Source organism: Carcharodon carcharias, chromosome 30 (genome assembly GCF_017639515.1).
Source record: "Carcharodon carcharias isolate sCarCar2 chromosome 30, sCarCar2.pri, whole genome shotgun sequence".
Taxonomy (NCBI): Eukaryota; Metazoa; Chordata; class Chondrichthyes; order Lamniformes; family Lamnidae; genus Carcharodon; species Carcharodon carcharias.
Genome location: NC_054496.1, coordinates 25,808,432 through 25,824,529, shown reverse-complemented (window position 1 = coordinate 25,824,529; position 16,098 = coordinate 25,808,432). Strand labels below are relative to the sequence as shown.

The following is a 16,098-nucleotide window of genomic DNA, read 5'->3' as shown; positions in this document are numbered from 1 at the left end:
GCTTCTGCCAGGCACTTGTAGGAGAGAATCTGGACTCATGCTTATGAGGACTGCTGAGACCCACTGAGGTAGCCGGCCCAGTACTTGCCCTCCTCTGTCCAACGCCCTCCCCAGCATAGTGTTACCACTGTCACCACTGACTGATTGAACACTGTATGAATAATTTCCAGAATTACCTTTTAACGATTAACAGCAAGACAAAGTGTGCCAATTTTGATTTTTAAAAAAAAGTTACATGCAGAAAAAGGCAGGAAGCTTTTAGGGGTTTTGAAAGTAAAACAAACCTGAACAGTAGGAAACAGAAACTTATGGTAAACAGGGAAAATCTATATAAATGAACATACCAGCAGTTGTTATTTATACGACTTGCCAGAACTTGCAATCTCTTCTTCCTTTTCATTCCCTGTCACAATTCTTTCAACTACAATGCTCCTGCCCTTGAATACACTTCCCCTGTACCTCCCTCTCCTGCAAATATCTTGAAAAGTCTATGCTTTTTAAACAATTCTCTCAGGGCATGATCATCGCTGAAAAGCCTGGCATATTGCCCAAGCCTAATTGCTCCGAGGAGATGATGGTCAGCCTGCTCCTGGAATATCTAAATTTTTTTTGCAGTGGTTTGATATAATTGAATGGTCTGCCAGACCACTTCAGAGTTAATGCAGCACTGGAGTCACATATAAACCATAAAGAACATGAGTGAACAAGGTTGGATTTTTATGTCAATCCAACAGCTTCATACTCACTTGCACTGGTACCAGCTTTTAATTTCCAAATTAAAAAAAAAGTTCAAATTCTCAAACTACCATGGTAGATGTGATCGATTTAGATTCTTAGTCTAGGCTTCTGGATTACTAGTCCAGTAACATAACCGCTCTGCTATCATATCCATCAGCCCCTCTCTTGCTGTCTCTGCTTAAACTGTACCTTCAGCCACCGCCCCTAATTTGTTTCCTTCTACTTCCCTGCCCTATATTAACTAAATTGGCAGCCATGTATAGAAGCCAGGCCAGGCTTCCTTCCCTAAAGGATGTTAGTGAACCAGCTGGGTTTTGAATGACAATCTTGCAGTTTCATGGCCACCAGTACTGATAGTTGACTTTGATTTATTTAATTAACTGAATTTAAACTCACCAGTTGCTATCGTGCAATTTTAACTTACTAGTCCAGTAATATTACTTTAGAAACATAACTATTATTACCCCATACACGTACTCATTCATGTTACAGGAAGGTGGGGGTGGTCACTAGTTCAGGAGCAGGAGCGCCTACTAAATTACCCCTCCCCACACAAAGATTTGACTAAGCAGTAAGTGGATTCTTATCACAAAAAAAAAATTCTTAGCATTTTGAGACCAGAGACAGTTGGTGTGACTGAAAGCCTCAATACACCCACTAACCACAGAAACTTCAAGGGCACAGTCACTCATGTTATCTACTTGGCATCACTAGTCAACTATATACACATATACATTTGTGTATGTATTTTTTTATATATGCTCCACAAAACAGCAGAGCCAACAGAATTGCCCAGTGCAGCGTGATTATTTGCACAACATACCCTGTTCTGTTTTGGTGTGCGGTGTAGAATCAGTGGGACGTAAAGTACTTTTAACCAGTGTTCAAATCCTGCTCATGTCTCCCCAACAAGCCTATTATAGTGGTACCGACGCAATATGTGGCCCCACAACTGTAACACGGATTTTATATTGTCACTGTGTAGACAAAAAAGTGGTAATGCTGGAGGCAGAGAAGTGCATTTCCTGTAACAGGCAAGCTGACTAAGTAGCACCAATCCTCATGGTATCAGTGTATTTTGAAGCTGTTAGCTGCAATCTCAGAGAAAGTGCGAGCGTGAGCTAGGTACTGAGATCAGCAACCGCACCTGGTCGGAGGCTTGCTCAGATAATCACAGGGCAACAAGAATGAACAAAGACTGTGAATCAGTAGATACTCTAAAAATAACAATAGGCAAGACGCATACAGTATTTGGAAATGAGGTGCTAAAGTTAGCATGGGGCAGTGGTGTCAGATAGTGCCACTTATTGACTGATACAGGTGAAAATAACATTCCAATGAACAGCACGTGGACTCCCATTCCCCTTATTCACCGTTGACATCTTTTGGGCAAACTAGCTTGCTTTATATTTGCTCGTTTCTGCATTGCACTGTAACTATGGACGCTTGGGGTACTGCAGCCCACTGATTTCTTCACTTCTACTGTCACCAATGTTCCAGGCTGGGCATCTCTGGAGCCAGTGGATCTTGAACTGACCAATCTACAACACCATCCGCATACTATTGAACAGGCTGTGATGGGAGAATTGCTTAATGACTAGAGACAGTTTCAGGAACTATCTGTCAGTGATATCATATAATTCTTCTTTACAACAACTTGCATTTATACATAGCAAAACATCTTAAAGCACTTCACAGTAGCATTAACAAAGCCACATAAGGAGATAAAGACTACATTGTGCCCAAAAGCTTGGGCCAATTTTAGATAGATTTGGGTAGGTTTTAAGAAGTGTTTTAAAGGGGGAAAAGAGCTTGGGGCCTAGGCAGGTGAAGATACAGCCACCATAGGTGGGGGCAATAGAATTCATGGATGAGCAAAAGGCCAGAATTGGCGGAGCACAGATAGATTGGAGGAGATAGTAAAGTTTGACAAAGGCATCAAAGGTAAAAGTCAAGTATTGGTTCAGCAAATCAAGAGGTAATGTAGTGAATGGAAGGCCAAAAGACATCCAAAATGCAATTGTAATTGACCTAAAAGTTATTTTCTAAGAACAATTGCAGAAGAAGGAAGTAGAGGTTGAAAGAGGCCATGGGGCATTGTGTGTTAAGGAAGACAAGGAAGTGGTTGTAGATAGCTGATTAGTGATTAAGACTGTGGAGTGGAGTGGCAGTGGGAAATATGAATATACGAACAGGAAAAAGACTTTCTGGTGCATCCAGCCTGTTCCACACAATTGTTGATACCTTGAGCAACACAATATATACACTCCCCATCCCACCCAAAAGCATGTGATATGTGGAAAAAGATGAAAAAAATATAAACCCTGGCCAAATTGGGAAAAACTTATCTAGGAAATTCCTCTCCTATTCCCCCCTCCTTAGGTGATCAAAACTAATTTGGGAGATCACTCTTGTCCTGATAATTCTACACTCTTTCTACATTTTGTATAAGGTAATCACCACCCCAAACAGAAACAGGACCAGCTCTCCTTTGAAGGAATTCAGTAAATCAGCATCAGCCCCTCACGTGCCAAGATCTTGGTCCACAGGCCTATTCTCTGGGAAAGTAGCCATCGCCTGACATCTAACCTTGTTCTAACTTTTTAACAACTTCTCTCAAGTGCAGAGTCCCAACTCTACTAGCTATCTTGATAACAAATAAACTTCAAATGATAATTAATCTTGTGGCCCTCAACGTTGTCTGTGGAAACCAAAGTTGGACGAGCAGTTTTCTAACTGAGACCAGACCAAGGTCTTGTATAACTTCTATTCGATTGCCCCCAACATCCTATTCTGTCTAGCTATTGCTTCATGACATCGTACCTGTGTCTTTAAAGACATGTGCACTAAAAGGTTGGGATTTCTCTACCTGCTCTAATGCTTTTCCCTGAAGAAATGTGTAGGAACGTTGTGCATTCAACCAACGCGCATTTCCAGTTAACATCATTTGCCTGTAATGATCCCAACACCCCCAACACAATGTTGAGGTCAAGGGGGTCGCAATGTATATGGGTAGGAGAGTTTATACACGAGGAGAAGTTTAGGGAGAATAGAAGGACAGTGATTGCAGAGGAACGGAGCGCAAAGGAAGTTGAGGTAAAGATAGAAATTATTAAGAATGAGAAGTGGCTTAGTGGAGAAGGAGAAGGTATTTCAGGGTGAGTCATAAGAAATAGCAGGAATTGGACATTCAGCTCTTCAAGTCTGCTCTACAATTCAATAAGATCATGGCTGGTCTGGTTGTGGTCTCAACTCCACCTGTATACCTCCCATAACTTTTGACTCCCTTGTCTATCAAAGATTTATCTAACAGCCTTGAATAAATTCAATGACCCAGCCTCCGCTGCTCTTTGGGAAAGAGAGTTCCACAGACTAACGATCCTCTGAGGGAAAAAAAACCTCTCATCTCCATCTAAAAGGGGAGACCTCTTTTCTTAAACTGGTTATTCAAGGTGATGCAAGAGCATGGAACAAAATATGGTGCGTGAAGGAAAGGGCACCAGAGTGCAGAGGCTACAGCATAAACTGGTGTTAAGGATCACATTGCCAAACTGCAAGTTTGGGCAGGGCAGGTATTGAAAACATAGGCACATACAACAAGGGCTAAAGACAGCCACCCAGGAGTCATATTTCAGTCAAAGCAAGGTATCAGTAAATAATTCACAATATGATCATGGATAGCAAAGGCCTTGCTTGTTAATGAATGGACATCCTGGATCCTGGAAGGAAATGGAGAAAGGGACAGTGATGTTTGATCCACTGGCAGTGGAACAAAGAGGCTGATTAAGTTAATGCTGAATGGATGCATTGGACACGAAGGTCAATGAGAAGAGGATGAGGTAGTTGGAGTTGTTACTCTTAAAGAGGCACCAAAGAGGGTCTCAAAGGATCCTTCAGAGAAAGCCGTGAGGCATCCTGCTCTTCCTTTCCAAATTATCCTAGTTTCCCTGTGCTTTCCCCCTTCCTAGACTGTCCAATTGTTGAAGCAAGTGTAATGATACCAAATGTCTGGTATAAGGCGATGAAAAAGTATTTTTCCAGTTCTAAGAAAAATATTTTAAAGCAGGACAACGGTTTGAATGGCACATCAAGGATGCAGGCTTGACAATCTCTTTTGCACATTCATAGAACAACAAGCACAAGAATGGTCAGCTGTAATGTGAGAATCACATCAATTACAGAGGCATGGTCGCAAAGTGACCAAGACTGGGAACTGAATATTCAGGGGTGCCTGACATTTTGGAAAATAGGCAGAAAGGAGGAGGTGGGATAGCTCTATTAATAAACACTGAGATAAGTACAGTTGTGTGAAATGATCTTGGCTTGGAGGGTCAAGATGTAGAACCAGCTTAGGTGGAGAGGAGAAACAGCAAGAGAAAGAAGTCACTCATGGGAGTAGTCTATAGCCCCCGCTAACAGTAGTTACACATAGGACAATGTATAAATCAAGAAATAATAGGTGCGTTGTAAGGGAGGTACTACAACAATTGTAAGTGACATTAATCTTCATATAGATCGAACACATCAAATTGGCAAAGGTAACCTTAAGGAAGAGTTCAGATTGTATCCAGGACAGTTTCTTAGAACAAAATGTTATGGAACCAAATAAGGAACAGGCTATTTATGATCTAGTTATGTGTAATGAGGCAGGATTAATTAATGAACTCATAGTAAAGGATCCTTTAGGGAAGATTGCCCATAATGTGATGAATTTCACATTCAGTTTCAGGGTGAGAAACCAAAGTCTGAAACTAGTGTCTTAAACTTAAATAAAGGGAATTATAAAGGTATGAAGACAAAGTTGATTAAAGCGGACTGGGAAAATAGATGAAAAGGCAAGATAAGCAGTGGCAGGTGTTTAAGGAGGTATTTCATAACTCTCAACAAAGATATATTCCGTTCAGAAAGAAAGATTGAGAGGGATGAACTAACTTTGGCTAAGGAAGTTAAGGATGGTATCAAATTCAAAGAAAAGGTGTGCAAAGTTGCCAAGATGAGTAGTAAGCCAGGAGATTGGGAAATTTAAAAAGAAACAGCAGTGGAATACTAAAACAAACAATAAAGAGGGAGAAACTAGATTATGAGAGTAAACTGGTAAGAAATCTAGCTTCTACAAGTATATAAAAAGGGAATAGCTGAAGTAAACATTGGTCCCTGAAGAGGATGAGACTGGGGAATTAATAATGGAGCACAAGGAAACGAGGCAGACTTTGAACAAATAGTTTGTATCCATCTTCAAGACAGGAAACATTAAAAGCATCCCAATAATAGAAAATCAGGGGGCAAAAAAAGGAGGAACTTAAAACAATTACTAGTGAAAAAGTATGAGGGAGATGAGAGGCGATCTTATTGAAACATAAGATTGAGGAAGCTTGACAGGGTAGAGGCTCATGAGAAAAACTAGAACCAGGAGACATAGTCTCAGAACAATCAGTTGTCCATTTAAGATGAAGATAAGAAGGGATTTTTTTTCTCAGAGCCCCAGAGCTGCAGAGGCTGGGTCATTAAATATATTTGAGGTTGAGATGGACAGATCTTTGAACTATAGGGGAGTTAAGGGTGATGGGGAACAAGCAGGAAAGTGAGTCAAGATCAGATCAGCCATGATCTTACTGAATGGTGGAATAGGCTCAAGGGGCTATATGGCCTATCCCTGCTCCTACTTCTTACCTCATGAAATGTCTGGTACAAGGTGATGAGAAAGTATTTTTCCTGTTCTAAGATAAATATTTTAAAGCAGGACAACGGTTTGAATGGCACATCAAGGATGCAGGCTTGACAATCTCTTTTGCACATTCATAGAACAACAAGCATAAGAATGGTCAGCTGTAATGTGAGAATCGCATCATTACAGAGGATTGCAGAATTCACATGCAAACATAAAATTCTTTGATGTCCCCCAGAAAAAAAGGAGGGGTTGCAAGAGAAACAGACCTTAAATCATTTTTTAAACTTTAAACTAAAATATATTAAATATGGATTCCAAACGTTTTGAGACAACTATTTTCACAGAAGGTGGTGCAACTATCAGATCTGCCATTATGCTGGTGTGATCAACAAATACCTTGCTCGGTTCAGCAATATTGCATCTCTCAAGAGCACATTTTCACTGTCTATAATAGCTTTGAAAGCCAAGTAAATATTTTCCAGCCATTTTGATTCAACCAAAGCTCTGCATCAGCACTTTGTGGTTTGATGAGCCATGTTTAAAGAATCGGCATTGAAGAGTTTTAATTAGTCAACAGAGAACACATCCAGAAAATATCACAGCTATAGGTCAAGATTACAGTCACAAAGCCACTTCCGGACAAGAAACAGCTGGCTTACAGAGAAAGTATACAACAGTCATAATTTCTTGTCTTCACCCAAGTGAGATCTAACTATAACTTCACCAGCTAGCCAAAACATATTGAACTAGTTAAAGAGGGCCTGTTTTTTTAAAAAAAATATAAGAACACACCGGCCAAAGATGGCTATCACCAGTCACCTGATGTCTGGTATTGTAAGTTGACCACTTCTTTGGAAAGTTCCTATATGAATTGCACTGCAGACCTACCCTGGCATGTTGCATAGGATTTCACACCTTGGGGTTGTCAAGGTCCACTTCAAAAGGGGCTCTTGAAAGGAAGGCATTAAAATGCAAAGTGCTGGGCTTTTAATCAACTGTAATGCTGTCAAGACAATGGGAACTGCTAACCAGCCAGATACATTCAAAAACCCGTGGAGGACAAAATAACCACAGCTCCTGTTGATTTCTACCATCTTGAAAGGTTTCCTAGATAAAAGAATCAAAAGTGCGATTTCATGTTCTACAACAATGGCTGCAAGACATGTTAATCGAATTTCTTTTGTGGAATATATAGACAAGAGGTTTAAGAACTGGTTTTGCCAAGCTAGTCAGAGAGAGAAGTCATCTGGAAAAACTTGAGAGCAGAAATGAATTTCTCTCTCTGAAGCAAAAATTGTCTCCAGTAAAGTGCATTTACTTGTATTTCAATTCAACTCCAGGATTTGAAAGAAAACCAGCTAACTTCAAATGGCCGCAATGTTCAACAATCTACACCTCAAAGACAAAATCATATATTGTTTTAACTTTTATATGGACTCTAACTTTTCTTACTTCTGAGAACTGCGTGCCTGTGTGTCTTTGCATCTTTTATTATTTTTTCACGGCTTTAGTCACTAATAAATTTACTTTTTCTTTGACTCAAGAAAACATGGTTTGATTGGTTCCCCATTAAAAAGTAGATACATTTGGATTGGAAAAGGCATCTATGGGGAGAATAAATTAAAAAAAAGACTTTGTTGTGACCGAGGGGGCTGAATAAAGGGGAGCTAGTTCACTCCTCCTCACCCGGTCGTAACAAAATTGATTCCTAAATAGTGAGACACAATCAACAGGAGTTATACATATCACAGCAGCAAACAGAGTGCAACCTTTCTCTCTGCAAACTAAACTGTTACAACTGTTCCCCATATCCTTCAGCAAGTTTACCCAGTTAGCAGCTGAGCACAAAGATATGGCAGGTTCCAACTTTGATTCCCCAGACAGTCAAGGCACCATGGCATGTGAGCACTTCTACCCAGCCATGCAGGGATATAACATGCATTTCTATGGGTTTGGTAATGCTTCCCAACCTGGCACTGACCTTGAATCCAGAAATCCCAAGAATAACTTTGTTTGATAAAGGGCAGCTGATTGGAAAAGAGTTACACTCTGCAGGCTTCCAAACACAAAGACCACTGGAAACCATTTCACCTATTGTTCCGGACAGTAGTGAGCTCAAAGCGCCGACAAACACACACTTTTCCACAGCAAGGCAGCTGAGATTATACTAAAGGACACTCAACAATAGCTGCACGGATTATGATGTTGCCTTGCAAATCTCAGCTGCTTCAAGGTATCATCTTGCTCAGTTGTTGCTTGAACATGGCTTCTCCTTATCGTGTCCACGGACAGTCTATACATGGCCCAGCCAGAACTGGACACATTTTTGCGCCTTGTTGTTGAATTCGGCAAGATCTGCAACAGTGCAGGGTTCCTCTGGCGATAGACATTGCAGGAGATGTTGCATAGTCTGTGGCTCAGTTCCACATTCACAAGTTGTCGGGCAGGTTGTATATCCCCATTTGCTTAGTGACACTTTTGAACGACCTACACCAGTCCAAAGTCTGTTAAGGCACTTCCAGGTTGCCCAGTTGCAATTAGCTCCTTGGAGAAGGCTTTCATCTGGTAGAATTTCCATCCCTGGGGATTGTTCGAGACTGGCGAGCCGGTCTTTCCAAAAGGCAATGCGGGCTTCAGATGGGGTTGATTGTAATGGAACAACACTGTTCACGAAGCTCTTCCTTGACTTTAGGCGGCTGGGTGTAGGAGTATGACCATGTAGAGGGTGCCTCTCATCTGATGTTTGATGGAGTTGCTCTTTCTTGCTGGCTACCGTTCTTATATTGGGGGAGCGATACCCGCCAGGATATATAGGCTGTTGGTGTTTGTTGGTTTTAAACAACCTGTGATAAGTCAGCAGCTTGCATTCAGAATGGCATCCATCTTCTTAGCATGAGTAGATCTTTCCCATGCAGGGCAGGCATAATCGGCAGTGGAATAGCAAAGAGCAAGTGCACATGTTTTCGAGCATGGCTGATACTTCAACAAATATGGCCTCCAGTGAAGACTAGACTTACAAATTCTTAGCTGCCACACAGACATTTCTAAAACTGTTTGCAAACATTACTCTCTGCTATTACACTGCACGAGATTTGTGCAAATGCAACCAACACCTGAAGCACAGTGCATATGCAGCTGGTGCCAATTCTAAAGTAAGTTTCCTGGATTTGTAAAGGATAGCTGCCAACAAGAGTCAATACAAAATTGGCCTTCTGAGCCACTGCTTTTAGTGCTAAATGGTAAATTTATTTTGGGGTTGTCTCCTGTCACAGTAACCTGGCACTTAAACCAATAAAAGGAAAAGCAGCTTTTGCATTGGTTTGACTCAGTCGGTTCTGTATGCATTAGAAGTTCATGGGTTCAAAACCCCACTCCAAGACTTGGACACACAATCTAGGCAGTTATTAGTGTGCAGTACTGTCAGTGGTGCCTTCCTTTGAATGTAGTGTTCAAAGAGCCCATCTGCCTTTTCCAGTGATTGAGATGAGCTTTCATGATTCTGTAAACAATTCCCAATATGCTGGTCGATATTTCTGCCACAATACCTTGAAAACTGGATTATATAGTTCCTCATCAATTGGTTCGTTGCAATCTGGAGGACATTTCTCCACACAAAATGGCTGCTGTCTCACCTGCATTAGAACAAGGGACTGCACTTCACAGCAATTCACTGGATTTGAAGTGTTTTGGGATATTCCTGGGAGGTGTGTTAAGGTGTCCTCTGTAGAAATATCAAAAAGCCCAAAAACCATGAGTAGCAGCGTGCAATTAGGAATGAATATGTAAAAGGAACAACTTGGGCACTCCAATGATTCTAGGGCCAAGCTTTCATGGTACTTATTTCTCTACCTCAGTGGCTGTGTTAGAGTCTGTTACTAACTGCCTCAATTGAATTAGAGAAAGTGGGCTGATACTGTTTCTTGAAGAGAAAATACGTGCAACATTAGCCAAGGGTTTAATAGCGCTTGCTGGTACTAATGTATAAATCATTCAGCAACTTGTAGTGAGGAGGTGATACATTGTGAATTGCGAAACGCCACAAGTTGGTGGATAATTTTCTTTACTCCGCTGTTAGCTCCATGAATATGGTATTTCACTGTCAATCTACCTGAGCTTCATTAAATTGTAGCATTTGCGTGTTCTCTTAAAAATTATTCTTCCACGGGACTTGGGCTACGCTGGCTAGGCCAGCATATTTATTGCCCATCCCTAATTTCCCTTGAGAAGGTGGTGGTGAGCTGCCTTCTTGAACTGCTGAAATCCATATGGTGTAGGTACACCTACAGTGTTGTTAGGAAGGGAATTCCAAGATTGTGATCCAGCGAAAGTGATGGAATGGCGATAGAGTCCCAAGTCATGTGGCTTGGAGGGGAACTCGTAGGTGGTGGTGGTGTTGCCATGCATCTGCCCTTGTCCTTCTAGGTGGTAGCCCCGGGTTTGGAAGGTACAGTGGATGGAGCCTTGGTGAGCTGCTGCGTGAATCTAGCAGGTGGTGCACACTGATGCCACTGTGTGTCTGTGGTGGAGGGAGTGAATGTTGAAGATGGTGGATGGGGTACCAATCAAGCAGTCTCGTTATCCTGGTGTTGAGCTTCTTGAATATTGTTGGAGCTGCACTCATCCAGACAAATGGAGAGTATTCCATCACACTCCTGACTTGTGCCCTGTGGGCAGGCTTAGGGGAGGCTGGAGGCGAGTTACTCGCTGCAGAATTCCTAGCCTCTGACCTGCTCTTGTAGCCAGTGTTTATATGGTTGGTCCAGTTCAGGTTCTGGTCAATGGTAACCCCCAGGATGTTGATAGTGGGGGACTCAGTGATGGTAATGCCAGTGAATGTCAAGAGATGGCTGGATTCTCTCTTGGTCATTGCCTGCACTAGTGTGATACAAATGTTACTTGTCACTTATTGGCCAAGCCTAAATACTGTTCAGGTCTTGCTGCATATGGGCATGGGCTGCTTCAGTATGAGTTGGCGCAAATGGTGCTGAATGTTGTGCAATCATCAGCAAACATACCAACTTCTAACCTCATGAAGGGAGGGATGGTCATTGATGAAGTAACTGAAGATGGTTGGGCCTAGGACATTAACCTGAGGAACTCCTGCAGCAATGTCCTGGGGCTGAGATGATTGACCTCTAACAACCACAACCATTTTCCTTTGTGCTAGGTATGGCTCCAACCAGTGGAAAGTTTTGCCTGATTCCCATTGGCTCTAGTTTTGCAATGTCAAAGGCAGTCAATCTCACCTTAAGTTCAGCTCTTCTGTCCATGTTTTGATTAAGACTTATGAGGTCAGGAGCTGGGTGGCCCTGGCGGAACTGCCAATCAAACTCATCATAGAAAGCCAGGACTGGTACATATAGCATCATCCCCTTGTTAAAAAGATACTTATATTCCTCCAATGCCAATTAAGTTCTCCAGCCCAGAAAAGGAACAATTTAAAGTGTGAACACTCATTCCTAAAGGTAAATTGTGTTTTTTAAATTTAAACACTCTCACTTTGCCTTCATTTCTTTTTTATTCCCTCAATTCAATGTTTCTTACCTTATCCCTCTCTTTGCACTTGACTTAACTCCAATTCACTCTTTTTCCCTCTCTCTGTCATTCCTCTACTTCTTTCTCAATCCTTACAACCTATCAGTTAAGGAGACAAACTGGTGTGGTCTTGTCTTTCACCAATGCCCTGTCACACTCACCACATCACTAACAGTTTGCTCTTCCAACAACTTACTGGACAAAATTTTGAGCTGAAGGGTGGGGGAGAAAGTCCATCAATGTCTTACTCAAGCAAAATTGGGGTCAATTAGTTAAGAGGAGGAACAGCACAAACAAACAAGTATTAGAGGCCAGCAAACAATGCACTGAGTGGGGGTTTGGATGTTGTAAACAGGGAGATCTTTTGTAACTTCAAGAACACAGATGCAGAGTTAACCAAGAGGCTTCGGTGTGTATGTCCATCCACCTTCTTGAAAAATAAACACATTTTCAAATGTGTTGTGAAGCTTTGTTTTGAATGGGGAAGCAGGCATTATATCTTTGTTCCATCCACTGCAGCAACTAGTTTTCCAATTATCTTAGCAAATGCCAGTGTGCCTGACTCTTACACAGGAGACCAATGACATTGAACTTTGTGAATGTACAGACCTTTACTCAATTCTGGGGGTACAAGCGCACAAAATTCTAACAAGCAGATGTCAGAATAGCTGGCAGCTGCAATACTCACCCCTCCCTATTGGCGAGCAAGTCACAGAAAGATGAGATCAACAGGATGCCAATAATGCAAATGCTACCAGCGTATTTCAGATCAATGAGCTAAGATGGGCCTGACGGCCTCCCTCACCTGTATTTGTCCTGTGATCTGGAGACTCCAACATCCAGGCAGTTAAAAGGTGGATTTTCAATCAAAGTTTCCCAGTTGAAGATATGTCACAAAGTGGAACAATCTTCATTCTGCATAAAATACTGGGCTTCTTCTTTAAATTTCAGAAGCTTCTTAAAATTAAAGATATTCTTAGAACATAATCAGAAATCACAAGAGTTAAATTATTAGATGTTTATAAAACACAAACTCAAGTGGGAAGACAGGAACCAAAAGCTTACCAAGTCCCAAATTATTTGAATACAATGCCATGGTCTTTTACAAACAGTACTGTTTGCCGATGGAATGATTATTATTGTATATATGCACCAAATAAGGCAGCTCTTGCCTTGCAGGCTGTGGATGGATGTTAATTTGTGGTTGAAAGCAGAAAGTTTGATTTCAGAAAAGGCACGAAGAATCAATGAAAGAATAGTGAAATCGGGTCTAAAAGGCTCTTAAATAAACAAAAGTCTCGTTAAAAAGTGACCTCTCTCATTCTTAAAGGTGCTTTAAAATACAAGAGCAGAGGAACTTCAATCAGAACAAGACCACCATCTACAGGAAATGGGTGCAAATGGCAACCATGTTCAGTCAGTCCACACTTAGCCTGGGCAATAATATGCACTCAGCCCACACTTATTCCAGCCTATTACATCCAACAGTAATGATTTCATTACTCACATTCATCAAATTCTTGTACACTGGCATAAACAGATTCTTAAAGATACTGACGGATCAGCTGAGTATAAGCCAAAGGATGTAATATTCCACCTGTGACGAGGTAGGTAGCACTTTTGCCTTAGAATCAGAAGGTTGTGGGCTCAGGTCCCACTCAAAGATTGAGCATATAATTTAGTTTGGGGCCTGTGTAGTACTGAGGGAGGGCGGTCCTGTCGGAGGTGCTGCTGAGCTTTGAGGAGGTGTACAGAATGGCCATGAGTGAGGCTGATTGCAGAGCGACAAAGAATTAAATGATGAGGAAAAACAACTCTTTCAGCTTGAAAGCAGAGGGAATCTCATTTAAAAATACAAGATGTTAAACAGGAGAGGTAAGCTTAAGCCAGAGTGTTAAGATCTGTCAGAATTCAAGGGTGCATAGGCCAAAATGAAAATTCAGGGCAAATGTGAGGGAGACCTTGGTGTAATTAATCAAGTGGATATGAAAACATTAGATCCATTAAAGAGACAAGTGACTGATGTGGCAAGTTTCATCTTCTGAGTAACAGTATTTATCAAGATCGTGGATAAAACTATTTTGAGTTTACAAGTCTGTGAGATGGAAAATTAAAGTGCCTCCCTGCAAAATATTGAGGGTTTTGCAGGGGGGGGGGGGGGTGCGGAAAATCATCAGGCTGATCAAGCAGTCAAATAGCAAAGCCAGAGAGGTAACATTGCCTGTAGAAGCTATTCTTGGTCACCAGCTTGCAGCCAGCATTTAAACATCCCAAGTGAAGCCAGCAAGACCTATCCCAATGCCTCCTTGGTGGGAAGCTCGTAAAAGACATGTGAGAAAGGAAGTATTTCAACGTGCCACTAATAATGGGCTCAGCAAAATTAAGCAGGTTAAAACGTGAATGCTTAGAATGAGAAGGTGAAACAAGCAACATGCATTTACGTAGCACCTTTTCATGAAGCACAACTTCCCAGGGTGCTACATCGTGCAAAATTCAACTACAAGCCACACAAGGAAATATTGGCACAAGTGGCTGAAAGCTTGGTCAAAGAGGTATGTTGTTTTAAAAGGAAAGATGTGAAGAGGTTTAGGGAGGGAATTCCAGAGCTTGGGACCTAGGCAGTTGAAGGCATGGCTGTTAATAAATGGGCACAGGAAATCAGGGATGTGCAAGAGGCTAGAATTGGGCGAATGCAAAGTTTTCTGAAGGCTGTAAGGCTGGAGGAGGTCACAGAGATAGAGAGTGAGAAGACATTGAAGGAATTTGAATACAAGGATAAGAATTTAAAATTTGAAGCATTATTGGACAGAGAGCCAATGCAGATAAGCATACACAGGGTGATGGGTGACCAGGTCTTGGTGAGAGTCAGGGTGCAAACAGCAGTTTTGAATGAGGTGAAGTTGACGGAAGGTGGAAGATTGGAGGCTGGCTCGAAGACCGATAAAACGGTCACAGTTTCAGCAGCAAATGGACTGAAGCAGAAATGCGATAGAAAGTAGGCGACCATGTTGATGGAGAGAGTTTGGGCTTGGAAGCTTAGCTCAGGGTTGAGTAGGAAATAGAGGTTACCAATAGTCTGGTTTAGCCTTAGGGCTGTGGCTAAGGAGAAGGATGGAGCGGTGGCTAAGAAACTGAGTTGGCAGCAGGTGTCAATGACAATTGCTTTGGTCTTCCCAATATTTAAGTGGAAAAAAATTCCTGCTTGTCCGATACCACATATCCAACAAGCAGCATGACAAAGCAGACAAGATCAGACAACTGCTACCACAGATGATCTTCGATCTCTGCTCAACAGTCTGAGGAACATGGCGATGGTGTTCTGGACTGTCCCTTGGTACAAGAAATTACTATAGCTTCAACAAAACTACAGAGACTGAAACAGTAGTTTTCCAGATATGTGAGACAACATTTGTATGTACAAGTGGCAGCAGTTAATAGGATTACAGAATCACACACCTAAAATTCCCCCACATTCCAAATTACAGGCCGAGCATTAAACTTCAACTGTTAATTTTGAGAGGTGCTATGGAAACTAAAGTATCTCAGTTTGCATCACACTGACTTTGTTCAAAACAAAAACACTCTGCTCACCTGATGGCTCAGCTTTTCAAGCCAGTGATGAGCCAGCATGACTAGGAAAACCCACTATTTAAATCCAGGTCTGTGCTGAGATGATTGAACTCAATATGGCAGCAGCAGGAACATCAGACTTGAACCTCTGATTATTGAGGTTGAGTACTCCTGGCCCTGAGCGGAACTACAAATGTGAATCTCGAGATTGAGGACAGGATCAGGTTAAGCTAAGATACCTACACCGTGGACAAATATCCTACTGCTGCTCACAGTCTAGACAACAGAATCAAGAAAGATGGATGGTTACACAGAGCAGGCCAAGGCACGGAGCAGGTCCATAAATCAGCGAAATCCTCCATAGTGATCCCATCTGCAGATTTTTTCCAGTGCTTTATTCTTTCAACAGAAAGCTTTTAGGGGTTCTGAACTTGCAAAAAAAAAATCACAACAAATAAACTTCAACACAGTACAGAGTGTAGCCTTTTTGAGCATTTTTGACTAAAATGAGAAAATAATATTGACATTGACTTCCACTTTGTGACAAGGTACTTTATTAAACCATTCAGAATGCTTACCTTGTACAA

General features: G+C 41.6%; 1 protein-coding gene across 1 annotated transcript in view; it reads right to left on the bottom strand.

Moving 5' to 3' along the window:
• LOC121271287 (cAMP-dependent protein kinase catalytic subunit alpha-like) overlaps positions 1-12,810 on the bottom strand; it is a 157,971-nt gene extending 145,161 nt beyond the window's left edge. Inside the window, exon 1 of the mRNA XM_041177164.1 lies at positions 12,747-12,810. Within this exon, the coding sequence (XP_041033098.1) occupies positions 12,747-12,780 (34 nt within the window). The 5' untranslated portion in view covers positions 12,781-12,810. The remainder of the gene's footprint in view (positions 1-12,746) is intronic.
• Positions 12,811-16,098: the final 3,288 nt, after the last annotated feature.